The following is a 26,323-nucleotide window of genomic DNA, read 5'->3' as shown; positions in this document are numbered from 1 at the left end:
GTTCTCTAGGATTCTTATTTTCTTTCATTGTAACAAGTACTCAGACTTCCTGTAGTTACATAATTTAATGAGCAGTGATTAAATTACTAGATCTTTACAGTTTTAAAAATAATTGTGAATACAGGGCAGTTAAAGTATTCTGAACAGCCCCCAATAATTGTAGTTTTATTTATTTATAAATTATATGCTTATACAAGACTATTAAAATATTATGTACATTATGACACGTCTGAAGGGGAATTTTATTAAAATAGATACAAATAAATATAAATAGTCTATAGAATAGAAGTTAAATTGTATTAACCTTGTTGGAGTTCACACATAAAAGCTTGAGTCCCACTCTACCCATTACCATTATCTGGCACATATATATAATTCTATAGTCTATAATTCTTCTCAAATAAGTTCATAAAGACAAGCAGAGAAACTATGATTGTATAACCAAAACTCAAAATACAACATGTCGTCCAATCTATGTCACCTGACATCCCCATGATAAAACTGGGTGGGAAAAAAAACAACTGTGTCATAGTTTCAAAACCTCTGTGTTATCAGCAGAGAGAGCACAGGGCACCTGATGGACCTGAGAGCAAACAACCCCCCAATTTCCGGTAGGTAGCTGGAGCCACATGGCAGGCCCTGTGAGGACAACAGCTGAAACTAGAAGGGACTTTTAGGTGAGTGCGAGGCAAGGTCTGAGGGAGCTGGCGTGCGCTGGGAACTAGGAACTCGCCAACCTCAACGCCAAGAGACCAAACCTTCCCGCCAGGACCAAGTCCCCCGGCAAGCTGAAAACTGCTGTGAATGGAGACATCATCGAGCAGGAGAGGGGCCACAGAGCAAAGGAGAGAGAAGGTTCAGACAGCAGTGGAAGAGATGAGCAAAGGAGGCAGAACTGGCCAGTGCACAGCCCTGCTTGTAAATCCCTGTGCAATGGCCAACGGCCATGGGCCATCGCAAGGACGCTCTCCTGACCCCCGCCTCCAGTCTAAAACGTCAGGGGAAACAGCTTTCAGTCAACGGGAAGCACAACATGGCATTGGGGCATCCACTGGGGACACAAATCACAGTTATTTCCCAAGTGCCTCAAACTCAATTCCGGAATGAGAGAACGTAAAAATAAATACAAGGGTCTCCCCCTCCGGCCTGCCCCCCACACCCCGCCACTTATCCCCCGGTGACACCTCAAACTGTGGACAGTACCGAGCCCTATATGGACTCGGTTTCTTCCTATACATTCATACCTATGGTAAAGTTTAATTTATAAATTCAGCACAGTCAGGGATGATTAACGACACTCACCAATAGTAAGAAAGAACAACTGTAACAATACACTGTCATAAAAGTTATGTGACTAGGGTCTTTCTCTCTCTCTCAAAATAGTCGTGTTTGCCTGTACTCACCGTTCTGGTCACGCTGCGAGGTGACCCCACGCCTCGAGGACGCGATGAAACGGGGTGAATGAGGCAGCGACCGCCGGCTACTGACCGTCTGACGGTTTGTCCCAGGCGCTTTCCGGCTCCTCGGCGTCCCCGAGCGGCCACAGCGCCACCCGTGCGCTTTGAGTCCGTAATAAGATAAACGAAGGGTCCCTGTTGACCACGAGCACCGCGGGACCGCGACCGTGTCCCCGGAAGCCACCCCGACGGCGTCTAAGGTCTCTCCCGGGCCGCGTCCCAGCGAACCGGCCGCCTCCCAGGTGGGCAGCGGCCACAGGTAGGCACGGGCGCGCCAAACGGGACGAGTCGTGTCGCTCGTGGGCGCACGTCCCGCGAGACTTCGTGACGTGCGATTTGGAGACGCAGGTTTTGGTCCCGCAAGAGCGCGTCAGGCAAGATTGGGCCGCGTGAGATTTCTCAGGTGAGATCTCATCACGCTCCTCAGAGCAGTGTGCCTTTCCAAGCGCCTCAATCGTTGACCGAATTGTTTATCTCGGCCATTTCCCCTTGAATATTTTCAGAGCTCAGGGGATGGCGGGTGACTGAAACAGGGAGGGCGCAACCGCAGATGTGGGCACTAGGGTCAAGCTTTCCCACGCAAACAGCGTCATCAAGGCTTTGGAATAGACAAACTGTTCTTCAGCCAGATGCAAAAGGCACAGAAAATATAAAAAGTAATAAATTATCCTGCATTAAATTTAAAACTTCTCTTCAGGAAAAGACTCCTCTGACACATGATAAGAAAGGCGAGATTTTGTAGGGTATCCGATGGACACTTATCTCGTTAGGGAGACCACCTCAGGGAAGAGGTAGATGCCTGACCTCTGCACTGTACGCCTGAAGCTGAAGCTGAACAATAATGAATGTCAACTACAAGTTTATATATATTTATATATATGTGTATATATATATATATATATACACACACATATATATATACACATATATGTATATATTTGTATATATGTATAGTTACAAGAAGCAGAGTACAGCATTACAAATAGAGGCAGTGGAAATGTAATGGCTGTGTGCGATGTCAGAGGGATAGTGGATGGGGACGGGGGTTGTGTGAGGGATATAAATGATAAATGTCTAACTATTACATTGTTTTGTGCACCTGAAACTGATAAAAAAAAAAAGGCAAGTCATACAATTGGGGTGGAATGCAAAACCTCCATAATTGGGGTTCTATTATTCCTAGTCTAGAAACGAGGAAACTGAGGCTCCAGGAAGGTAAGTGTGTTGCCCAAAAACACACAGGAAATTAGTTACCATAGTACCAAAGCTTGGACTTGAACCCTTGTCATTCTGGCTCTACGTCATTCAGCTCACCTAGCTCCAAGCCAGCAACAGTCAAATGCTAATCAATGGCAGATGGAAAAAGGAGAACTGGTTTTCATTTCGATATAGTTCAAATTTGGGGTCAACCAGTCCTCTGAGTTTTCTCCCCCTTTAAAAAAGGCCTATTTTAGGACATGTAGAATTTTGTTGCCTCTGAACTGGAGAATGGGTGGATGAAACACAGATGGAATAAGGTAGGAATTTTACAGATTATCAGGACATAGGGAGAGAAGTTAGAACACGTGAGCTTAAACTGTAATGGGAAGTTTTAGGGCTACGTGTGACCTGCATTCATGCATACTCCTACAGGACTAGGAATAATCAAGATGTAGGCTAAAAACTAACGTTAGGAGAAAAGGGGGGCATTAATTATTAAAATGAATGAGACACCGTTCATTTGGAAATCGTTCACAGGAACAGCCAATGTGAATACTCAATAGAAATGGACAGCTTGACCAAGTAACCATTTATAAGAAGCAAGGAAAAGGACTATCAGGAGGAAACGTTATCATTCAAGAGTCAATAGTTCTAATTGCTCAGACCCCAGAGTATTTGCCCCCACCCCCAGGCCCCCCAACATGACTCTTTTGAAGTGATTCATGCAAAATCAGGACTTGGAACACAGATCAAAAGCTGAAGCCCAGACAGACCCTGTGAATTATGCAAAATTTCTTTGTAACTGACTAAAACTATGATTTCAAAGTGCCTTGAATATAAATGACTATCAGTAACTGGTAGCGACGGGTATGATTGTACCTGGGCCCATAATCATAAGCAAATATACTGCTAGAAATGATGAAGCTTAAACTTGACAATAGTGGAGGGTGGTTAGCTAGAAAGAATTGTTAAGATCTGTTTGCTACTTAAAATAAGTAGTAGAAGATTCAGTGGGATCTCGCAAAGCTCCAATTTTCAGTTTAATTTGCTGGAAAAAAAATAACAGACTGGTAACTTGAAAACCTCATCTTTTTTTAAGTCAGTGATAATGATAAATGCTACTGGATTTAGTTCAAGAAAGGTGTCTGGTCAGTGGGCAGAAGGAATCCAGGTCACATGCTGTCCTGTTTTAGTGTCTTTATTAATGATCAGGAAGAAAGAATATACATGTCGTGCGGGGCGGCCTGCGGGGTCTCTGGTCCCGCTCCCCACACAAGAACGCAGGATATGGCTAGGCCAAAAAGGAACACCCACGGAGCCATAGGTAGGGGAGTCATACCACTATGGTCTCGCTGGAGGCTGGGTTTACACGACGTGCGACCTGCTGTCCGCTTTGCTGCCAACCGACCGACTCTCCTCCACTCTCCTTCAGTCTCTTCCTCTCTCCTCCTCTCTCCTCGACTTCCCTCCGTAGCCGCAGCAGTTATATTAGTGGCCAATGGCTCAATGGTTACAGCTGACGGCCAACCAGCCACAGCTGATGGCTATCTACTACCTGAGCCAGCACCTTTCCACATGAGGCCGAGAGCCTGGAAACTGCTTTCTGGGGCTCTGTCCCCACAATACAGCACAAACATTTCAGGTAATTTTTAAATGATCTATCTATCTATCTGTCTATCTTCTATCTATCATCTAATCTATCTATCTATCATCTATCTATCTATCAGCTAATCTATCTATCTATCTATGGTACAGACAATAGGAAACAGGAGAAATATTATTATATGACAAGAGGCTTTTTCTCTAATCAGCCATATGCTAGGTAGCACTTCTAAATGCCCTGCAGCAAGTGTCTGCACCTGAGGGTGACAAAAAAACACAGCAAATGCAAAACTTTCAGAGTCTGAGACAAGTGCCATCCAAGTCTCTCCCCTCGTAAGCTCAGCTCTGCCCAGAATTAAGCCTCTTTGCACGACCGGAGGACCTCTCCCTGTTCACTGCGGTCTTTCCTTCTCTCAAAGTCAGAGGCTCTGTCTCCCACTTGTTACACCTGATTCTGGTTAAGCAAACTCTACCTGGGCTCGACCCAACATGTAGCTCACATAAAATGCAGGTGATTCATGCCTCGATTAGAAAAAAAATCAATCTGCTGTCTCCCTTAAGCGTGCCAGGGAGGTGCCATTTGTCCCTGTTAACTTTTCTTTGCTGGACCACTTCAGCTTGGGCAGGCCTCTTGGGGTAAAAAATATAAAAATAAACACAAATTCATGACAAGCATTTACCACTGGGTAGATCATAATTACCACCACCCACATTATAACCTGGCAGGTGCATACGAAGTCAGTTACGTCAGCTATTTATTATGCAGTTAAACAAATGATGTCATGTGTTTTTACTTTTCTGACCATTCCTTTTTTTATCTAACAACGAAAATACATGCAGAAGAGGAGCTTGTATGCATTATCATCATGAATTAAAGGAAAACAAACTGAATTCTCAGGATTTCTCAGCTATGAAGACTGACCTAATAAAACATTTCCCCGAGAAAAGTTGGATGAAACAAGAAATGAGTTGAACTTTGGCATTTGAGCAGGCTACTGACATTGGGCTCAAAAAAGAAAAAAAAACACATTTTTCACCCTGAGGTTTCAAATGCAGCAAGAGATAAACTTTGAATGTTTTGCCTGAAAGCACGGGTTCTTGGGTTCTTAATTGGACTCTATGGGTCAATTTTTGGACAGATGTGTAACTTCACAAAAACTTACAAGTGTGTGTGTGTGTGTATGTAAGTGTGCGCGCGCGTGCATATTGAAGGAATCCAGAATATGCCACTGTAGCATAAAATCATTTTGAGCTGAAGGCATTTGAGAATCAACAGATAAAGGAATTTTTTTTCCCCTGAACTCTTTTATCTGAATAAAAGCAGACCTTCTCCAAAGAACTCAATTGTTTTAAATCTCCTGCCCCACCCGAGAAGGTTGACTGTTGTCCCTGGAGACAACAAGAAGATGCTGCAAAAAATTATGGTATCTCTATTCTCCTAAGGGCCCACCTATTTTTCCTAAAAGTCATTTCTCCCTTCTCCCCCTTCTAAGAAGTCATTTGTCTTGCCTTTTTAAGTACCTTTATCCTTCTCTCCACCTGTTAAGTGGGTAAGTCTTTTTAATGCTGTAGTAGGTGATCAGTCAGGGAAAGTCACTTTTAGTACTCCTAATAACAAATAGCTGTAAAAATGGATGACTGATTTGTGTTACGATGAAACCGAATTTCAAATGCAATAAGATGACGAAAGAAAGCCTCTGTTTGGGGTTTAGTGTTTACAAGGACTCCCAACCGTACACAATTTTAAATGTTTATTTGCATTGGTTCTCTCTTTTCCTGTTTAAAAATACTTAACAGTGATGGGCCTCAGTTTCCTTAATTCTAAATTAGGCATGAAACGGTCATGCCTCATCGTTTTTCTTTTAGTACACATGCAGAAAATGTTGTAAGCCATACGTCTACGGCTCAATGAATTTCACAAAGTGAATGAACAAGTTCATGTTCACCAGAGTCCAGACCAAAACCACAGACTGTTAACACCATCCCAGGAGGCCGCTAAGCCATCATTCAGTCACTACACCCCCAGCCTCCTGACTTTCAACACCATAGATTAGGTATATTGCCTGCTTTGGAACTTTATGTAATTGAAAGAAATGCATCGAATTTATCTGTGCTTATATCTTGTTTCTTTTGCTTCCCATAGTGAAATTCATCCATGTTTTTGCATGTAACAACCGTGTTTCATGTCACTTCTATGTGGTATTCCATCATAGAGTTATAACTTACTAACTCAGATATGATGAATATACACTGTTCCCAGTTTGAAATAATAGCAGGTGGTGCTGCTGTGAACATTCGCTGGGCATGTCTTTTATTGAACATATACACATATCTGTTGCTTATGTACCTACGAGTGAAATCGGGTGGGAGGGGGCTTATACATATGCATATGGTGGGTTTTAATAGGTACTGCCCAATAGATTTGCAAAGTGGTCATACCAATACACGAGATTCTGTTTTGCCCCGTATCCTTGACAATACTTGATGCTGACTTTTCTCCATCTTAGCCATTCTGGCTATGTGTCCTTGTGGCTTCAGTTTGCACTTGGCTGACGACTAATGTTATTGAATGCCTTTTTAGATATTTGCTGGCCATGTGGACAGACTCTTTTGTAACACGCCTGTTCAAGTGTTTAGCCCATTTTTCTACTGGGTTGTCTGCCTTTGCATTGTGGAAATTCTACATGTATTCTACACTCTGATAAGAACCCTTTGTCAGATTATATATAAAGTTACGTATCTTATCCCACTTGGTGGCTTATCCTCTCACTCTCAATCGTAGTGTTTTGAGGAAGATTAATTTTAATGATCTCCAATTTATCTGTATTTTTCCTTTGTGATTAGCATCTTGTGTCCAGTTTAAGAAATCTTTGCTTGGCGCATAGATGTGAACACTTTTTTTCTCTGTCTTTTTCAGAAATCTTTATTTTGCCTTCCACTTTCGGATCCGCAAATTGCTACGGAATTGAATTTTGTGAATAGTATAAAAAATAGGTCAAGCCTCGAGTTATTCATGCGGCTACTACAATGACTCAGCATCACTTTCAAAAAATGTCTTTCCCTTACGCACTGCAAATATGTTACCTTTGACGTAAACTAGGTCACAGGTTACTGAAGATGTGTGGGTCTGTGTCTGGTCTTTTCTACCTCTTGTCCAATACCATACTGTCTTAGTTATAATAACTTTACGATGCATCTTGATATCCTCTAGTATTAATAATCTGCAAGATTGCTTTGGCTACTCTTGAACTCTTGCATTTCCAGACACATTTTAGAATCAGCTGATTCATTTCTGCAAAAAGAGAAAAAAAACCTTACAATTTTTCTGGGGCTTACATTCAATCGATTGACATCTTAATATATTGAATCTTCTAATCCATGAATTCCCTTCAATTATTTATCTTCTTCCGCTCATTATTATTTTTTTTTCAGTGTAGAGGCTTATATATCTTTCATAACTTTACATCTATATTCATAAGGGATTTTAGTAAGTAAATTTCCATTTTTGTATGACCTTGTTGGATTTTGGAATGACGAATATATAGGCCTCATAAAATGTGTAGAAAAGTGCTATCATTTTTTTTTCCTATTTTCAGAGTTTGTATACGATTGGTGTATCTACCCCCATAGGTTTTTAGAGAAATTTCTTGCTTTTTATTATTAAATGAGCTATTACATCTACAGCACTTAGAAAGTACCTGGCATTTGATAAGTGTTATAAAATGTTAAATATTCTTATATGCTTGACTATCTCTTTTCCCCATGTAAATCATTACATTAAAATGCCAGAGCAAAATGGCAGGCTTTATAAAAAGAAACCTATGTAAAGAGGTAACAAGCTTTAAGCCATTCTTTAGAAGTCACCCTTCAATTTTCATTTCATTACCAATTGACTACAGATAATATTTGCAGAGGATATTCTATTTCAATTTCCCAACCATTCTGCTGCCATAAAAGTTACATTAATACTACGTAAAGGAGAGGTGGGTTTTGACGGAGCATGGTTTTAAATAACAAACATGGTTAACCCCATCTCATGCTTTTCAACAATTTCTTTGTAGCTAATATACACTGAGTTCATGACACATCTCATTTCTTTCCTTGCTAACATCATCCGATAGATTTTCTCTCATTCCACATCTCTGCCCTCCCTCTGCCCTCTGCTTCCGTGGAACTTTCAAGAGTTACCTTCATTCAGTCTCCATTTTTCTATATCCACATACTTCTCAACCCAAATCTGGTTTCCACGCCTACCACTCGACCAAAATGACTTGTTGACAAGCAATGCCCCCCACACACACACAAAAAAATGTCCATGTCATTAAGGTCATTATTTTGTCCTCAACTTATGTGATCTCAGCGACATTTAGCACTACCGAACCACACCTGCTTTCTTGACACACAATCAATCATTAGATTCTATTATTATGAAAGCACCCGCTTAATGCTTTTCCTCGTCTCTCTCTAATTCTATTTACACTCATAGCTGGCTCATCTTTACCCATATAACTTTCGAGTGTTGAGTTCGGACTCTTGAAGCATGTAGCTTCAGTTTCTATGAATGTTGACCCTTCCATGTACGTATCCCTCTCAAGCACAAGCGTTGTGCTTGCTGATTCTCTCTGCTGTGTATCCACATATTCCTTTACCTTTTTGCCATCCCAACCTAGAGGCTTCTCAGGCACCACAAAGTCAACACCATCTAAAACTGGGCTCGTGCAGGTCCTCCCGTGGCTGCTGCTGTAATTCTCTCCCTCAGCAAAAGGCAACACCCATCTTCCTAGACCTGGAGATAAGAAAACTGAGATTCATCCTTCACTCGTCTCTCACCCCCAGGGAAGCAACTGTTGCATCCGGCTCTCTTTGTCTCCTAAGCATCTCCTAATGTCACTTATACATTTTTTTTTTTTTCCCAGTGCCACTATGTGAAAGTTCAGGCCACCGTCAACTTATCAGGAGCTCTCCAATTGGCTCTTCTCTGAACATGCATAACTCCCCACTACGGCCAGAATGCTCCTTTTAAAACTTGGGAATGTTATGCCACCGCTCAAACACATCTGTTTAATGTCTAGCTCTACCATGGGAATGCAGCCTGTTTTGTTTAGCCAGACCATCAATGGTAAATGACAAGAAAAAGAATCAAAAACTGTTCTACAGCCCACAGATATTATTGCCAGAGCTTCTAAATAGTATCACACAGTATAAGCTTTGCATTTAATACAAGAAATTACTTCCAAGGAGAGACCACACTCATCTCTGCAGCTCAGCCCTCTGTTCTGAGTCACACATGAAAGGGTAGAGAAAGAAAAGGCATCTGTGACCCGGTCAATTAAACATGTATTTACAAGAGTGTTTATTACATGCCAGATAGGATGGGCTACCCAGTGGAGGACAGCGGAAGTCAAGGCTACTGGTGATTCTGAGCTACGGCAGACACAGGAAAGATATGTAAGATGTGGGGATACAAAAGAAAAAGGTAGACTGTCATCCAGCCAAGGAACTAAGAAAGCCTACTAAGGGCATGAGACTTTTGACAGCGTGAAGGAGGGTAAAATTGACTTAGAAACTGAAAATGACTTGTAAAAGATTCCAAGAGGCCTCAACTACAAGCGTGGTGGCGATTGGACAAGATAGAAATCGACAAGATAACATGTCAACACTGGTCTACCTGATTTAATAAATTGGAAGATGGGGAAAAAAGCATGAGCAACAAAAAAAGGGGGTGCCCGGGGCCTCCCAGCCCAGAAGATGGCAGTGCCAATAAGGAAAATAAGGAAGCTGGAAGGAGACTCTAGGGTTAGGAGTCCTGAAGACATGGAGGGAGAAAGAACGTTGAGTGTCTGACCCACTGAGGTTTAGATACCTGTAAGATATCCAGGTAGGGCTGGAAACGGGCGTGTGAGGTTTGAGAAGGGAACCAGGAGAGCTTGGCACAACTTCAACCTTCCTACGAAATTATCTTTAATTAGCACACTGGGAATCCATAATCCACACATTTTATTTAAAGCAATCTGGACTCTTCCATACAAGTTTCTGATGACTTGAATCAATCTTCACATTGCACTTACAGCTCACATTCATTTCTAACGTCCAGTGTCTAGTTAATCAAGTAACAATTGTTTTCCATACACAGTTTATTAAAGGTTGATTTGGTCCTGCCATTGCATCCCAGTAGCTGTTTGTAGCCTAAACTTAATGCTGAGAATTTCCGTCGAGCTACAGAGGAAATAAGTCTAACTAATGATGCCTTCTTGTCAGGCAAATTATTTCATTTTGAAATTCTATAGAAGAAGAACAACAATGAAGCATTGGTTCCACTGTTAAATAAATAAGGGGTTATTTTGCTGCTGAAAGTTTTCATTCAAATGACTGATCAGATCTCACATGTCTGTTTAAAAATGTCTGACTTAGGTCGTTACAAAATGACAGACTATGATAAACTAGATGATAGTTGGGAGTGAGACAATGAGGTATTGTTTACACAGAAGATTGAGTAACTGGTTTCACAAAAGAGGTTCTTGGGTATCTATTGTATGTACAACTAAGAGATTTACTGGAGCTTTTATAATTTCTGCAAGACTCTTTTCCAGCCAGCTTCATTAACTCGAAGTAAATCAAATCATGCAGAAATCTAGCTCAGCCAGAAAGCAACCCAGGAAGATATAATATGAAGGAAAACAGACACGGGATGATAAGGTTTAGAATCTTTGGCATTTTTCATAAACATTTTGTTTGAAGATTATTAAATTACAACCCAGAGAAGGAAAAAAACTCCCTATTAAATTTTACCTCAACTTTTCATATATATATATATATATATATATATATATATATATATATATATACGCACATCCAAAGTATGTGTCAACAAATTAGTCTTTACAACTTACATGTCATTTGAAAAGAAAGAAATTTTTTGCATATATATATGCACTAAACTGGGATTTTTACTTGGAGGGGGGGTGTTACTGTAACGTGGTGGGGTCTGAAGAAATCAGATACTCTCAAAGGAAGACTTTGAGGTGTTCCTTTTCTAGGAATGGAGCTCTCAGATATACTTTTATTATTTGCCCATAAGAGGAACAAAAGATTTGGACTGAAGTATTCTTACTTTCGGTTCCAAAAATGTGGGTAAATGGGGTGATTACGACAATGAGGTAAGCAGCCACAAGTATTCGTCCCTTGCTACCTGTCTAAATAGTCTCAGAATTCATTCACTCATTCCCTCCCGCTTTCTGTAGCGATAATATTGACATTTTATTTCGGGAATAAGCAAAAAGTAAAATTGGAAGAATTGGTGTTTGAAGGCGACCAAATACTTCCATGAAACCTTCCCTTTTCGGATGAGTGCTCCCTTTGGACCTTCCTAGGGGAATCCACTGCCAGCAAAGGGCTACGTGTGATGCAGGCTGGCCTCCCGCACCGAAGTTATTTACTGAAATTTTATACAGGTCTTCCATACTCACAGCGGAACAATTCCCAAAAATTCAGGCTCATCCTGGTAATTATTTAAAAATCTGTTTATAATATACATCATTTGGGTAAACGATGGCTATCCAAGACTTGTCAACTCGTTGGAAAACAAACACACACACACACACACACACACACACACACACACACACAACTGACTCACATGTACAATAACCTGAAAGGAGTGTGGAGGTGGGGAGTGAAAACCAGTGAATCTTAATGAGAATCGGCTGGAGGTGTGAACACAAGTTCAAAGTCACTCCCGAATCCAAGTGGTCTCCGGGCTGTTCTCGATGAGAGTATTCGGACGCAGGGCAGCCTTGCTTGGTCTCCTATAGGAGAAGGGATGTTAGTTTTTCACAGTCTCTGGATTGTCTTCTGTGGCTGGGCGCACCCACTGGGCAACGAGGACACCCACGCACGTGTGTGCATACATCTGTCCACTTGAAGAAGGGGTAGAATACAGAAAGGGTGCCACACCACAGGGTGGTACCCCTGGCATTTCGGAAAGACACCACGGGTACCACAGGAAGAGCGATAATATTGGTCTCATCACCCCAACCCGGCATCGGGCGCGGGTGTCTATAATTGGTGCGTGTCCTAGAGAGCACTGCGCTTCTTCCGAAGAGGACTCTGGCTGCTGCAGACTCTCAGCTCCGCGTACTGCACCTGTGAAAACAAACACACGTGACGCTGGCGGTAAGGTAACCCTAGCTCACCACAGTGTGTGTTAATGGCTCCCTGAGGACAAACCAAGGCGAAGGAAGGAAGGTTCAAAGGTAATGAATCATTTTCTAAACACAGGAACATGGAGGGATTAATTACAGGAAGGATTTGAGAAGTCATGCATCATTTCTTGAAACCAAAATATTAAAAGCAGATTTTCCTAATGAGATGCAAGGGGTTCTACCTGCTCTCGGCGCTGCTAGAGGTTTTTAGCTTTGTATGGGCCTGCTTTCCGCTCTAAGTAAGCTTAATCACAGCCTCTTGGGAATGTTTATCTTAGTATATGATATAGCATCTTACTAAGAATTATTCATTTAAAAGTATCTAAAATCTTGGGGGGGGGGAATCTCTGCACATTATATCTATTTATTTTGCCAAAGAGGGAAATAATGTTGAAATTGATACTGGCCCCAGACTTATATATAGATTTCTCTTAAAAATGAACTTCATTTCCAATGTAATAGCTAAAACATCTGTGACAAATCGGAGCATTGGGGAGTCCCAAGTGGCAAAGTGTCTGCTGTGTTATTAGAAAGGGCTCTTGGTGATTCACGGAGGGGCTTACTAGAACAGTGTGTATCTCCCTGGCATGCCCTTTTTTGTTGTGCCCTCTGTATTCATGCCAGCTCCAACTGGATGACCGCTCTGAGGGCTGGTGTCTGGACGGTGCTTAGACAGTCCTTGAGGGCAGGCATTGATGGCAATTTACATTCTTCGAGGATGCAAACATGAACTCACACTGCCACTCAAGTGATGGTACACTGAAATCCTATTGCTTTGGTGTGTGAGTTTTGATGGGCTGGTGGTGGGGTGGCTTTATTTAAAGGATTGTATAGCAGACCACATGTGCACACTGCTTTGAGCATTTGTGCCAAACTCCCCGGGGACGGCAGGCACCCGCACATACGCTGAGCTACTACATTTGGTCGTAAGCAGATACGTGAACAAAAGCATGCTCTCCTTAGAGTGTTTTGGGAAGGTCCCCTGGGAGAGTCGGGGACGGAGGGCGTACCTGTTCATCTTTGATGCGAAACAAACGAGGGCCAGGTGACGACTTTATAAATCGTGTAATGCAAATATTAAGGAGTAAATTCCTATTTATAGAATGCATTTGAATAGAGAATTACATCATAACATGAAAGTTAAAGGAATATAGTATCACAGAGTCTATTTTAACCTCTAGAACTTGGAAGGAAGGGGAAAGATACTCCAGGACTTTTTGGCCCTATGTACCCACAACCCACCCAGAGCTTCCAGGGAGCCAATTATGTCAAAGTAGCCCAAAGATGAAAATCGATATTGGATTTGGGAGTCTGCCACATAAGAAAGGATTGTGTCTTTGTTTGATCATCGTGGCGCTATTCCATGCCATAATCTCCCCTCTAGATTCTCCATTATAGAAATTATTGTCTGCCCCCCTCCCTCTGGATTTGTAGCAGCCTATCTGCGGGGGCCCAGATTGGGCCATTCTACAGGATTTTCTGGCATTGTTGCCTTGGCTAATCTCTCTGTATCCACAGAAACTGGACGCCGCTAGACGAAGGGACCATTACCTGTAAATAATACTTCTGATTGATCTCAAATTATTTCATGCCATCTCTGCCTCGGTGTGTATTCGAGTAAGTGGAGGCTTTGCCCTAAGCATCCCTAAGTCTTCAGCGGGACAGAGACAGAAGGAGACAATTGAGGCACACAAGAATACAAAGAATAATCAGTCCCTTTAGTCCCCTACTTCCCATAAGACGCCTGCCACATGGACGAGGAGGAAAATAAGCGAGCTTCCCCCAGCTCTGGATCTCACCATCTCCCACTCACGGAGAACATCTTATCCTCTCTTTGGGGGAGGCAAGCAATCAGAAAAGGGACACACACCACCGCACCACAGCCACACAGTATGAGTTCCAGATCATTCTTAAGTAGTTCTTTTCTCAGGATAATTTGCCCCAATCATCTCCTGCTTGGGACAAAGGTGTTTTGTTTTTTTTTCTGTTTTTTTTTTTTTCTTTTTGTCACCTCCCTGCCAGCCAGGCTCCTTGAAGGATTTTCTGATTCTTTATCTCAATTACTCCTTGGCGCAGTCTTGCAGCTCCTTTGGCTCTGGGGCTGGCCAGACTGCTGTGTTGGGGACCCTGTTGGTGGTGGCTATTCATTACGTACCTTTTGCACATCAGACGGTACCCTGGAGAGGAAGTCTAGTAGTTCATTATTGTCAATGGCATAGGGATTGCGAAGCTTCTTAGTAAATTTATTTATGCCTGAAAAATAGAAACACGGGGAGATCTTTTTATCTATCCATCCATCCATCTATCTATATATCTATCATCTATCTTTAAAAATTTACCTGACTGGGGATGGGGAGGCATTCACAAGTAAAAATTAGTGTGAAAACAATTACTAAACCTCGAGCCATGCCCAAGCTGCCGTCATGTGGAATCATTCACAGATGGCTTTTCTTGAAGGAAGCAAGAAAGGGGGGATTGCCGGAGGAAGGCTCTGCCTTCTTCAGCTGTGAAAATCCCATCACAATCCCAGCAGCGGGGCAGCAGAAACACACACGAAAACCGTGGAGCTCTCCGGCGTTTTTTGGACTACACTGATTAACAACCCCCTCTGCAAGGGAAAGAGATGTCCCCGCCCAAACAAGTCTCTGCTTGGGGGCTGTGGACCCCATGGGCGGAAGTTGCTTTTCTGTTGTTACAAAGAAGCTGCAGAAAATCTATCTTCCCCCCTCCAACTCGTTTTCACAGGTTTCTCTTCTCTCACTGCGGAGCAGAATTTGACATGTTGATTGTACTTGGAGGCTGCAGGAAACTGTGAAAAGTTATTATTGGAAAATTATCTTACTAGGGTTGCTAACTTAATTCATGGACCGCAGTACTGGTGCGAGGGTTTGTCTAGGCCATGGAGGCCGTGCTACTTTCAGCGGGGGCCAATGGTGATGAGAAGACGTTGAAGATGTCTTTGGTGGCGGCACGTTGGGCGCGGGGCATGTCCAGGACAAACTCTGCCCACGGTTTCTTCTTGGGAGGGAACTCCTCTAACCACCTTTTGTGCCTTTCTCAGCTCCTTGCCTGTATCCAGAGCTCATAAACCGTGGTCTTTTCACCACATGTCAATCCTTCTTCGTGCTGAGTTTTAGAAGCAGACAGGCCTCTGAAGTGTTGCCCCAAAGTGCTTGTTTAACAAGGATCACATCCGACGCCCTTGTCTATCCAGGGATGAGGCTTGTATTCTCACCTGAGGTATATACCTTGCCGGGCTCCTACTCTGAAATCAAGGTAACATTTCACTGTTCACTGGTCCCCAACACATAAAAGGTTTGATGTTTTCCTTATTTCATTAACTATTATTTTGCTTTCCTCTAAGGACGGGACTTCCTGCGTGGCCCTGTACCCCACACAATGCCAACCTCCAGTGGTTTCTTTCGAGAGGCTCTCGTTTACATCTGCTTTGCAAATGGCAGCGGCCATTGTTCACAAGTAAATGGTAGCTTGGTGGTTGGTCTGGGTAAGACTTCTTGCAAATGATCCCTTTCTGTCAAGTTAAAGCTGTACTGTCTTTCTTCCCTCTACCCCCACAGCAAGCTTCATGTTTCTAGCAAAAATTTCCCCCAGCCTTCCTTTAAACTAAAATACTCTCACTGTGTTATTCTAAAGACATTAATTGTAGCATGGGCTTTTTGGCAAAAGAAAACAGACAAGGCAAAATGATAAAGGGAGACAAAGACATACTGAGAAGAGATATAGCTTCTATTGTTAATTATATATAGTATGCACATCTGGAGTCTTTACAATGAACAGCAAGGCAGGGATAATATCACAGCCGATCAAAACACCCATTCTTAGTTACTGAGAAGATTATAAACCTGCACAGTAGCTCAGACACACCAATAAGGGCAGCCGTAGCCCACAATGTGTGGAGACTGCCTATGTTTTAAAAACTGAGTTGGAATAAAAATTACAAGGCGCTCACTCCGATTGCATGCTTCGAAATCACACTTTCTTTTCTTTGTTTTTAAGGTGTCACAGGCTCAAATGTCTGTAATTCCACCATATTATCTACTGTGTGAGATGCCACAGGGCAGCATGTACTCCTTGGTCATCTACCAGGGGCAATGTAAGGGACATGGATTATAGAGCAGGAATAACAAGGGGCCCAGCCTCTGGCTTCCCCCGTATTAGCTGTGTGGCTTCAGACAAATCACCGAACCTTCCTGTGCCTCAGAGTTCTCCCATTACAAGGTGAATAATAAAGACCTGCCCTAGGGTGATGGGAAAATCACACGGGACAACACAAGCAAGAGGATTCTGTCATCTGAAATTCCAGAACAATGGAGGGAGCGCCGTCATTACTGTAGATGAACCAATAAGCCAAGAAAACAAAAAAGGTGTGACAGGGGAGTCTTCCCACGATTAGGCAAATGATCACACATCCAAATTGGGAAGTGGCAGCTTTATCCAGCAGCATGCTAGACATACCTTTAGATTTTTAACCTGAACAATACAAATAGACAGAGGGAATATTTATTTCTATAGCCCAAAAATAAAGTAAGTGGGATCCAAATACCAAGGGGTCATTTAATGCTCTCAGATCCTAGATAGAATATATCAGTGGGGTGGCATGAGCCTGCCGATTAAAAATCAAAAAGAAAACACTTGGAGAAAATCAGAGAGAGGAAAAACAGCGTGGCCGCTTTGCACATATGGCCGCTGAAGAACCACTCGAAACAGAATTATACCACAAGTCTTCAGATATTTCTAGGAGTGATGGGCACGTAGCCGTGACTGCCATACACTTGTGGGGTGGAAGGTCCTTGCTTGCTCATGTATCAAACACTGAGCACCTTCCATGTAAGAGACACTGTCCTATCTATCAAACAGAGGGACAAAGTTGGATAAGTCATAATTTCTTGTCCTGAACAAAATAGGCAATGAATGGACTGCACCCTCCTAAGACCACCCTACTTCTGAAACGTGATGAGTTACTATTCTATTTTCCTGTGACGTTTCCCCACTTCTGAATGTCTAGGTTTCGCTTCCTTTAACATCAGGATTCTACTTCTGTGGGTTCTCTTTGAAAAGGTCTACACTTAATGGTTTTAGAAAGGTTGTAGCTTCTATCCTGCACTGCTGTGCTGTCAGCTTTTGCTTCAAGATGAACGCATTGCATCGCGGTCTCTCGTGTGTGTAACCTACCTGAACATCTTAACATCTTAAGGTCCCTGATGGTTGAGAACTCAGCAGTAGTTCTAGGAGCCAAGCAATGGAAAACCAGGGTTGACACAGACTCTTGGGAAGAAGAGGAAGCGGAGTGGATGGCTTCTCCGACCATTAATTTACTGCCATGTGCTCTCCTCACGTCAACCCACAGCCTACCCAGTTGCAGATGCAAAAATTCACAAGGCTGCTAGTATTTTATCCAGTTGTGAGGTAGGGCTATAAATCAAGTCACGCAACTTATTTCAAGCTTGCCATTTTCATTTCTACTTTTTTAAAGCAGCTAAAACTTTATATGGGCACACCATTTCCCCCAGGTAAACACAACCGTAGCTTCCTCTCCTTTCAGGCACTGGTTAGGTCATCCTGAGCGAGGCCCTTCCTTTCCCCCAGCTGCTTCTGGATTTCAGTATTGGGTCGGGTTATTTTTTTTTTTTCCTCCAGGAGATGAAGTGTCGGGAGCACCCTGGCTACTTCTACATAACATAAAGGGCAAGATACAGGTGTTTGCCCTCTGTTTGAATAACACTGTTTCCTGAAAGTTACTGGGCCACATTCTCATGCATTATGCAAGAGAATTTATGACTCTGAAAGCCAAAGGGAACTCACACGCACGATCCCATTTTTATGTGATCACAGTTATACAAGAGGCCTATAAATAGCTATGCAGTTCGTTCACGCAATGGGCCCTTTCACGGAGGTCCTGGAAGTTTCGCTTCCCTGGATGCTTTCCTTAATCTCACGTTTAATTGCCAACAGGAGCACATTTCAAGTTTATAGTCACACTTTAAAAATGAGTAATTGGTTCTTACCTGGAATTGATTGCTAGCGAAAGGACTGTGCCAAACTTACCCCAGATTAAAACGATGTACCGAAGTGGAACGAAATACAACGTGATGGTGGCAACCGCCAGTATCAAGCAGGCCAGAGATGAAAGGAATGGGACCGTCCAGTTAAATGTGCTGTAGACAAACCACATTAGTGTCATTTTCTCTGAGGTTTGAACAGCCACGTACACACACACACACACACACACACACACACACACACACACACCCAGGGGGTACCAAAACGATGTATGCACATGACTTGTATTCATCTTTTGTTATTGGTATAGATTGAGTATTACAATTTTAATACAGTATTTTCCCTTTCTCAAAATGTGTACGCATTTTTTGGGGGCACCCTCTGTGCGTGTATATATACATATATGTGTATATATACGCATTGAGCATGATTATTTCTTAGTTATACAAATGAAAACGATCTGCTGGAAAAGTCTATTTAAAAAACCTGGACATGAAAGTCTGCCAAAATGACTGGGCACTGGAGAAACAGTCTATAGGAGAATGTCACCAGCCCAGCTGCTGTTGAACATCTTGGAGCCGACAGTTACTAAGAGAAGACTTTGGCTCTCTGAAGTGATCCAACTCGGCGGTGTTGTCACCATGGTTCCACGCATGGAAATCTTCAAAACTCAAGGTTCCTTAGGTCACTTTGAAGTCACTATTTCTCTGTCAACTAACACATGGTTGCCAGGAAGTAGTTAGGAAAAGGGAGGACAATATTACACTATTTTCTAGTAATGCATTTAGGGTTTCCGGACTCATATTCACTGAAGGTGAATAGTGGTCTGAAAGGGGCTGGGGAGCATTTGCCTATAAACTATTACACTACCAACCCCTAGATAACATCGTCAGTGGTGCTACCACATATTTTCACAGGGCCCCTGTATCCTTTACTTGTATCACTTGTATGGAAATGGAGACCTAGAACATGGGACGAGGAAGGGAATGGACTGTGGCAATCCTGCACAATTCCAGGAAATGATCTGTCAATCCAGGGGCCAGGAAAGAGGCTCTGAGTGCTGAAGCTGCTGCCGCTGCTTCTGGTCCTCACCTTTGCTCACTTATTTGTCTCCGGACCCACTCTTAAGGGTGAAATGTTAAAGGCTTTCATGTGTGAGGAAAGCATGTTCGTGAACACACCAGCTCCGTTCTCCTTTGGACTGGAGCTCCAGGACACACTGCAAAGTATCGCCTCTGACACTCACAATCGCACTAGACTAGACCCTCGCCCCTGTTGTCACGGAACGCCACGTGGTGCTGGCTTTCCACACATCACACCCTGGCAAATCAAAGCTTTCCGTCCTGAAATCACATGATTTGCTAAATGTTTTCATAGATTTCCCAGTTTTCCTGCCTTCGGAGCTCCCTAAACACTAAGAAGGGAATCCCCGATTTGGGCAGGAAGGACACCAAAGGAGCCAAACCTTTCAACCAATGAAAAAAACAAAAATCAATGAATTCCTTTCATTTATTCAACCATCCGGGTTCCCTGGTGTATCTTAAGAATATCGTTTTCAAAAATTGGAAACACTGAACAGAAGTGATGGTGACCACGTCTGGTAAGGTGGGCGGTCCTTCTGTAGACCCCGCCCCCAACCTGGCTGCCCCCCTAGTTGACCACTGTGTCCAAGGAGTCAGTTTCCTCACTTCCCAGGCTTGGACAGATGAGGTCCTCTGACTGCCCTGCCCATGGACACAGAAACAACTGGACTTATCATCCTGCGGATTATTCTTTTGTTGTGCACCCAACATGACCCTTTCTTTCACGTGATGCTTGCATGGTTTTCACACTAATTGGGAACTCACTCCTCATACCTGGCCTCTGGCCCTCTCGGTTCCTTCTCAGTCCCTTCCAACCTGTCCCTCTTAGATGAAACACAAGGAACATCGATCTGTCGTTCCCAGGTCCTCAGTCCTCACCATGATTCCAACTGCCCTTCACCTGCTTTCTCATATTCATTGCTCAGGATTTCTTAACAACACTTCCTCGCCACGGAAGTTCTACTTCCTACGATGTGCCCTCTAAGCCTTAATCTGGAACGTTTGCAGGGATGTCTTCCTGTCATACTTGTAGGTCTACCCTTAAACTCATCATCTCCTCCATGGAGATGTCCCTACCCACTCAAGGACACAAGTGTTGCAGAACGATAGGACATATCATATAAATCACTCTCTGACTCATCCTGCCCACTGCGTGGGATAATATAAATGTTGCAGGGTGATTAATGCTTGAGCCTGATATATATGTACCTTTGAAATGAGTAGGTAGAAAACCCAAAATACAGCTCATTCCATGTAAGTGCGATACCACTGGCGTCCTCCCCCGTCAGTAACAGGGAAAGCCTTGCTCTTGGCCTTTTATGTTAAGTCTATTCATTTGCTAGTTGCCAGTAGTTGGGTAAAAGTTTTCCTGGTCCTTAAGCTCTGCATTACAATGGAATTCCAACAGAGTTACATAGGACACCCCACTTGAATGCCCAGCAGGAACTTTAAGGTCACCGGAATAATGAATGGCCAAAGAATTAATAGGAGTCCAGCCTTCCTGTGTTGCGGCTGGCAGAACAGTACCCTGTTCATGGCTGAAAATACGTCTAAGAAATGGCCACCACAGCTGTGCTGGGCACAGCCGGCCCTCAAAAGCCCCGGAAAGTGGGGGCCTGTTTAAATCACTCTGCCCTCTTCTCTCCTCAGACACATTTCCTTGACCATTAGTAACCACACAACAGCCACATTTATCTGGTAGAGACGTGGAAGCAGACAGTTTGACTAACGGACACGGCCTTCCTTCCTCAGAGTTCCCCCATTGCATAGCCTCATATCCTCTTTGCTGCCAGCGCGGCCCGCGCTCACTTTTTTTTCATTGACTTTTTCCTTCCACTCAAGGACCCGCATGGTGTGCCTCACCTCCAGGCACTGCCCCTGCCATCGTCTATGGCACAGACGCTAAATCCCCTACATCTCTAGCAGAGTCTTGGGCTCTGAGACTTGGCACTGGGACTCCCACCCAGTGAAGCTCCCCTCTGTCAATCATATGCCCGCTATCTCTTGCAGTTCTCAGCGAAGCTGATGAGATGTTGCTTGTTCAGAATTGCCCTCTGCCTGTCTGTCTCTCTCCTGCATCTCTTTCTAGGAGGGTGAGAGCTCTCCCAACGTTCTATCTTACCTCTATCTCGCATTAATGCTACGGAATTCTGTCTTATTACTCTTCGAGTCCCTCATCGGAAAATAGATCCCCAGAGTATAACGGCATTACAGTGTAATAGTGAGGAGGCCAGGTTTAAATGCAAGCTCCAGGGCATGCTAGGGGCGTGACCTTGGACTGCATAGTTAATAACTCGGTGCGTCAGTTTCCTCATCTGTAAAATGGGGATATTAACAGTCTTTACTCCATAAGGGTGTTGGAATCATGTATATCCAGTTTCTTTAAGTAACTCCTTAAAGAAGTAACTATGTGTACAGGGCTTACAACAGCATCTGGCGGGCACGGAATATCAATTACTGTTGCTATTTTCATTGTTATGGAGGCATTTCCCATTCTCAGACCAACTCAGTGCCTGAAACTCAGTAACTGATGTTTGAATGAGTGAATGAATGAAGAACTGTCATTCCCTCCTCATCCCTTCACATTTTCTACTGTGACTTCTGCTTTGTTAAACAATTTTGAGGGTGAATTCAGGAATCATTTGTCAATTTATGTGAAACCTAGAAGAAACCAGATAGATACATGTAAGCAAAAATCCTACTACTGTTTAATTTTTCTTCTCTTAAGACATTGATAATGGGAGCAAATAATATGTAAATTAAGTAACAACTCACCAAAAGTGTGTAAGTAAAGATGGGTTTTAACCTATTTTTTAAACAAAACAAACATATTTACTATGCCAATAATAAACGAATAGTTGAGGGCAATTTCACTTGATAAGGGACTGAGAAAGAAGATCAGAATCCAAAGAAAGTTTCATATTAAACATTTATATTTCTTGATGTTGATCATTTATTGATTTCCCTGCATCTTGATAGATAAAACTTTCACTTGGCTTTTCTAACAGCACTATTTTTTTTCTCTTCTTTACTCATTCAATTTCTAAACATTACCTTTTTTGCTTAAAGAAACTAGATTGACCACTAAGAAAAAATATTAACCAATCTTCAGAAAGAAAAACATGGCTGACATAATTCTGGATTTAAAGGAAAAGAAGTTTACGATTCAAAGAAAAAACTTAAAAACTATTCATTGATACCAAATGAAGACCAAATTACACACAGTTCAGCGATGTGTAAAAAAACAAACACAAATCACAGAAGAGTCTTTCTCAACTGGGACTCCTTGAGAGAAGTTAGCCCTTCTGCTCTAAGGTAGGGAGTGGCAAGCTATGGGTTGGACTTGAGTCCAATCTAGCCTGCCATCTATGTTTGTAAACAAAGCTTTATTGGAACACACATCACACCCATTCATTTATTTATGTATCAATTATGACTGCTTTTACAGGTACACAGTAGAGTCAGGTAGTTGTGACAGAGACCATATAACCCACTGAGCCAAAAATATTTACGCTCTGGCCCTTTACAGATCGAGTTTGTTGACCTCTGTCCTAAGGCGTCCACGTATGTAATAAACCAAATTCCCATCTTGGCATCTCTGATGCTACTCGTTATGTACCATTCTTTGGAGAATTGAGAAAAAACTTCACTCGAGACATGACTGTGGTCTGTGGTTCTATGGACACGACTCCTTTAGAGCATATCTGTTTCCCTTTTTGTCAATCCTGTAATCTATTTTTTATATCTAGTTTATCACCCAATTCAGGATGTTTCTGAGAGTGGAAGGGGGCACTAGTAATAATTGTGCTGGGACAATTGGTGTAATTTGAGCCAGAACTGGTCACTCCAGTTCTGAGGCATTGCCCAACTGTGAAACTGACAAGCACCTCCACACACACACGTCAAAAAACAAACAAACAAAAAACAGCAACAACAACAACAAAAAACAACCAAAATTAACAGGCTTTGCCTGACACCGTTGCTTTTGGTTTTGGTGTTTGCATTTTCTGATCCCACGCTCCCCACGCCCCACCTGTCCTGGTGGATGGCCGCTGCACTTTAAACACCACGACACAAACAGTAGAACTTACTTTTTAATTCTTTCTCCAAAAGAAGCTATTTCCTCCAAGATGTTCTGAACTGTTGAGACAATATCCTGTACCATATAGATTCTTTCGATTATGCCCTTTTTCTCGGATTCCTAAGAAACGTAAAAGCAAGACTGAATTCAGTTACTTCGTTTTTATTACCCCACTATGGAAATTATTATACTGGGGTAACATACCATGGTGATTATAAACAGAGTGAATCTAAGAGATGTTATATTTGCACGACTTTACATGTTTACTGAGGCCAGCAAGTCCCAGCCCACTCATTCAGATACTACCACTTGGAGTGTGCAAGCCTCAGACGCTACACAAGGCCATGGGGTGATGAATGGAAGCCCCACAGAAGCCAGGGTTGCACTTCCCTGTGGAGGCTGATGCTTCCGTCAGAGAACTTCGCCATTCCTTCTGTTCGGCTGCCCCTGATTTCCTCTGTGTCTTCACAAGGTTGTCTGCCAGCTCATCTTCCCCCTCTCCTGTCGCGGAAATGTTTCTGGCAGGTAACCACGTGGCATGTTGGATAACATGTTGTGGCATCTTAGTCAAACGCTCTGCATTTTTCATCAGGTTTTAAACCCACTGCAAGCCTGGTGAACATTTTTCAGTCACCCTCTGGCAACCACCTCAGAAACAGCGGAAGCAGCTGTAGATAGGCTGCAGAGTGACCAGACAGCAGGCTGCTGAGGACTGCTCCCTACCCAGGAGCTTTCTAAGGAGGTATGCCCAACCACTGGCTATTTTTTCCTTCATGGACTTGGAAGCAAATATAAGTCCATTTGCCTCAGTCTCCAATGCTTCATGTGAAATTGAATTCAGATTTCCAAGAATATTACCCTTACTTTGTATGTAGAACACCTTATGCGCGTCTTACCATGTTCGGTAATGCAAATGCTTATAAAACTAATTTAGAAATCACTCACATGGAGAAAATATGATTCCCTAAAGAGTGGAATTTTTCCACTGTTTCTTATATTCTGGTACTATATTCTAGCTCCCTGATGAAATCTGTCATTCATGGGATTTAGCGAATGTCCTCTCAGCTCTTGCCTAGCTGGGTCATTGTAGTTGCTGCATCTAACATATAAAACCTAACACCTAATAAAACTTTTTTGTTTGTTTGTTTGCTTCAGTGTTGTTTTGTTTTGTTTTTATCCAGAATTTTACTTGGGTCAGAACTCTACTAAATTACTGAGCAAAAGTTTCTGAATGGAAAAGACCATCTCTCTAATAACCTGTGCAGCAAAAGAAAAAAGCATGCCTTCTCATCTTGTATAGTCTGTTCCATCCAACTGGACCCACGGATGGAGTGAGGGGGACTCACCACCCTGTAATGATTGTTGGTAAAAGCACCAATATGAGAGAAATGTCAAAAAGCATAAACGCCCTTTCTTGCATCTGCCCTTGTTTATGAAGATACTTGGTTGAAACAGACCAAGGAGAAGGGCAGAGGTCAGAAGGGACCACTGCCACCCCCTTTTCAGTCAAGCATGCTGTGATGGTTGGAATCGCTTCTTACCATCTGGTCTACAGGCCTTCACCCAACCGTTTTCCACAGAAGGAGAAGAAGTCAAGCTCACTGTTTCCTCTTGCAATGTCAAATTTCCAAGACATTTTTACTTTTTCACCCTACTTTTAAATTCCCTATTTCCCTTACGAACTCTAATTCTTCAAGCAGTTTGCATTATAAATTAAATATGCTGCCAAGAGAGACCCACCCAATCCACACTCAGGAATCCACCAACGTCTATTAATGGTCCACAATGGTGAAACCCATCTCAGTATTCATGTTTATAAATGGGGGATTTGAAAGCTTCGGGGAATCTGACCCAAAGGGCAAAGGTGGCTTCCTCTTTTCAGCAACATAGAGTTTTGGTCAAAACAATTTCTTGGAAAATGCTTCACATTTCCATGTGGCTCAATTGCATAACAATTTCCTATTTTAGATAACTGATTTTTTTTTCCTTTCAGCAAAACACCCAAATGTTGATGTTCTGATTGTAAAGAAAGTATGAGTTCATACGCCAAAATATTAAATGATTCTCACAATATCCTTTTTCTTTTTAATGAATTTGATATTAGAAGGAAAAACAAATGAACAACAAACAAACTGGGAGACATATCAGCTCCACAGACCTACACATTTTATAAAGAACAGGCGATGAGTCAGAGAGAACTGGATCCATCCCTGGTCTTGCCCTCTACTAGCTTTGTGATTGTGGCAAGTTCCTTACCTTTTCTGAGTTCCAACTGAGTTACCTGGAAAGGGAGATCATTCAGGAGTCCTTTGGAGAATTAAATATCCCATGTAAAGACCTTGGCATGCCTCTATAGAGTTGCTTTACACATATGAGTCCCTTCCTTTCAAGAATGCAAGGGCACAAAAGAATGAATAACCTTGGGCCTAGTTTAAAGAAGACTGGGGTTGATTTCAGTTTCAAAAGCAGTGATCTTCCAGGACGAGTCTACTCATGTTGTCCTGTGTCACGTGAGAGATTATCTGGCAGCTCTGTCGGCATCATGCTGGCTTTATTTACACGTTTCAGATGGCACCACGGAATGTGGTGGTAACACAGGTTACCAAGCACAACACTGCATCTGCTGCTGCCACCAAACTGCCGACCGAGGAAGAGTGACAGCGGTTCCTTCAGCAAGAC

The 26,323-nt window shown here is 42.7% G+C and overlaps 1 protein-coding gene across 1 annotated transcript in view; it reads right to left on the bottom strand.

The window, feature by feature from the left end:
* Window positions 1–10,223: 10,223 nt before the first annotated feature.
* Window positions 10,224–26,323, bottom strand: part of MCTP2 (multiple C2 and transmembrane domain containing 2) — a 170,478-nt gene continuing 154,378 nt past the window's right edge. Inside the window, exons 20-23 of the mRNA XM_033100384.1 lie at window positions 23,655–23,764; window positions 18,527–18,636; window positions 14,616–14,713; window positions 10,224–12,401 (exon numbers count right to left, since the gene is read on the bottom strand). Of these exons, the coding sequence (XP_032956275.1) occupies window positions 12,333–12,401; window positions 14,616–14,713; window positions 18,527–18,636; window positions 23,655–23,764 (387 nt within the window). The 3' untranslated portion in view covers window positions 10,224–12,332. The remainder of the gene's footprint in view (window positions 12,402–14,615; window positions 14,714–18,526; window positions 18,637–23,654; window positions 23,765–26,323) is intronic.

This window comes from Rhinolophus ferrumequinum, chromosome 28 (genome assembly GCF_004115265.2).
Source record: "Rhinolophus ferrumequinum isolate MPI-CBG mRhiFer1 chromosome 28, mRhiFer1_v1.p, whole genome shotgun sequence".
Lineage (NCBI taxonomy): Eukaryota > Metazoa > Chordata > Mammalia > Chiroptera > Rhinolophidae > Rhinolophus > Rhinolophus ferrumequinum.
Note: the sequence above shows the minus strand (reverse complement) of the source record. Positions and strands in the feature narration are given on the sequence as shown.